Genomic DNA, 2,429 nt, shown 5'->3' with positions numbered 1-2,429 from the left:
TTTGCGGTGTTTATATTGTAAAGTTACTGTTAACATCGTATTATGTAATCACCAAGTTCCCTTCTCGCTGACGCACTGGCCAAGAAACCTTGACACGGTGCCTGGAAGATCTAAGCGGAGACCCGTATGTGAAACATTCCACGCATAAAGCGACGCCATAGCAGCGCCATAACGACGGCGACGACGACCGTTTCCATAGTACTTGTACTTCTCTAGCCCTCCAACCCCTTTATTTCTCTATTTATTATAGCTTCGCTTCATTCAAAGCGAGCATAGCTGAGAAAAAAAGTTGTTACGTCACGCGTCTAGCGGATATTCAATTATCTATTATTATTAAGAAGAGAGCAAACTTTCTTCACCAACGTTATTGTTTCAAGTTCAACATGAAGTACAACTACGATCGCATTTACATTGACCACCTCCACCGCCGTGTGTTTGAGCCCTGCTTCTATGAAGCCCCCACGTTACCGCTCCTTTGGGAGTATTATCCCTGGAAAACCGTTGGTATTGCCATCGTCGCCATTTTGGTTTGCATTGTCTGCGTTCCTTTCTGTCGGCCGGCGCGTCCCTTTGTTGCTGCAACGATCAAGTTGCTAGTTGCCCTGGTTGCGTTTGTCGCCTTGACAATCGTCCGTTTTGTCCTCCCGTCTCCGCCCGCAAAGCAGTTTTATCTGCGTTTGCCACCATCACCACCGTCTCATGCCGCTTCCACTCATCCCCGTCTCCATTCCTCTCCGGGTAATTACCCTGCCGTCAATGGCGAAGAGCTTGGTGCTGCTCAAGCATTGAAAGGAATGTCGAAGGCTAAAGTTGTGGATGTTGTCGCCGTCGCCGTCGCCCAAGAGCACGTGCAAAGAGAAGAAGTAAAAGCCGCGAAGGATGGTGCCGCGCAAAAGTACGACGTTATTGAAGCCGCGAAGGACGACGTTTCCGCGCAAAAGTACGACGTTCCTGAAGCCGCGAAGGATGGTGATTCCGCGCAAACGTACGACGTTGTCGAAGCCGCGAAGGGTGGTGCCGCGCAAAAGTACGACGTTGCTGAAGCCGCGAAGGATGGTGCCGCGCAAAAGTACGACGTTCCTGAAGCCGCGAAGGACGGTGATTCCGCGCAAAAGTACGACGTTGAGCAAGCCGCGAAGGACGGTGATTCCGCGCAAAAGTACGACGTTGTCGAAGCCGCGAAGGACGACGTTTCCGCGCAAAAGTACGACGTAGCTGAAGCCGCGAACGACGGAGACACCGCGCAAACCGACGGCGACGAAGAAATGCACGAGGCTGACGATGACGAGCCTGCGGCTGCTGCGCCTGCCACTTATGCCTATCACCACCACCATCAACACCACCACCGTCACCAAGTTCTTCGATTCCGCCCCTATGCCCATCCTAGCCACCACCATCGTCATCTTCTCCGAAAGCGTCGCCTCCACTCCTCCACCACCACCACCACCACCATCAACATGCATATGCCGCCTATGTCGTCCACACATCATCGCCATCATCGTCACCATGTTCTTCGATTCCGTCCGTATGCCCTTCCCAGCCACCACCGCCGTCATCTTCTCCGAAAGCGTCGCCTCCACTCCTCCGCCCCCATCAACATGCATATGCCACCTGTGCCTTCCAGTCACCATCGCCACCATCGTCACCACCATTATGTCCTCCGTTTCGCACCTTATGTCCTCAACAACTCCATCAACCGTCGTTTCCTCCGTCACCGCCGTCATCATTCCCGCACTCCTTCGCTCCGTTCACTTATTGCCGCCGCCAACCGTCACCATTCTTCCGCAGCCGCCACTGCCATGATCGTCGATGCACCCTCTTCTCCCGCTTCTCCTGTCTTCGTTCCCGCCAACACAAACTTCGACGTCGACTTTCCGTCTCTTTCCCCCGTCCCATTACCCACTGCCAGCACCATCACCATCAGCACCGCTTTTTCCCACTCCTCAGCTCCGCAGTCCCCCTCCATTCCTTTGTCTTCACCCGCCGCCGCCGCCGCCGCCGCCGCCGCCACCACCAACAACCCCGCATCAGAGCCTCGTGCTCATTATGAAGATGAAGACGACGACGAATACGAATACGAATACGACGAAGATGACGATGACGAGGAAGCGGTGGAATTCGCTGCCACAATGGCACGAAACCTCGGTCTGGAGATGTACCAGGTCGCGATGCTGCAGCATCATCTCAAGCATGATGGAGAAGACGAAATCCTAGAATGTCTTCTCATGTTTGCTCACGGCGACAGAGCACGCGCCGCTGAGTTGGAGAACATTCTGTCGTCGAGTAAGTGAAAGCATTCATTATTATATGGCGTTTAAAAGATTTAACTGCTAGAAAGTGAGCTAACTGTAATGTTTTCGCTCTTAGTGGACTTGTTATAGCCAGGTGCTTCTGCTTTTTCTCGTCTGGCGTTCTTTGTGGTCGCTCGT

At 53.3% G+C, this 2,429-nt stretch overlaps 1 protein-coding gene across 1 annotated transcript; it reads left to right on the top strand.

Annotated features, from left to right (window-relative positions):
• Positions 1–383: 383 nt before the first annotated feature.
• BDB00DRAFT_787167 (uncharacterized protein) lies at positions 384–1,143 on the top strand (the record flags this gene model as incomplete). Its single annotated transcript, XM_053120674.1, has 1 exon — positions 384–1,143. A coding segment is annotated over one exon (760 nt), but the record flags the coding sequence as incomplete, so codon positions are not given.
• Between the last annotated feature and the right edge of the window lie 1,286 nt (positions 1,144–2,429).

Source organism: Zychaea mexicana, assembly GCF_025766255.1.
Source record: "Zychaea mexicana strain RSA 1403 chromosome Unknown BDB00scaffold_28, whole genome shotgun sequence".
Taxonomy (NCBI): Eukaryota; Fungi; Mucoromycota; class Mucoromycetes; order Mucorales; family Lichtheimiaceae; genus Zychaea; species Zychaea mexicana.
This window is presented reverse-complemented; position numbering and strand designations above follow the sequence as displayed.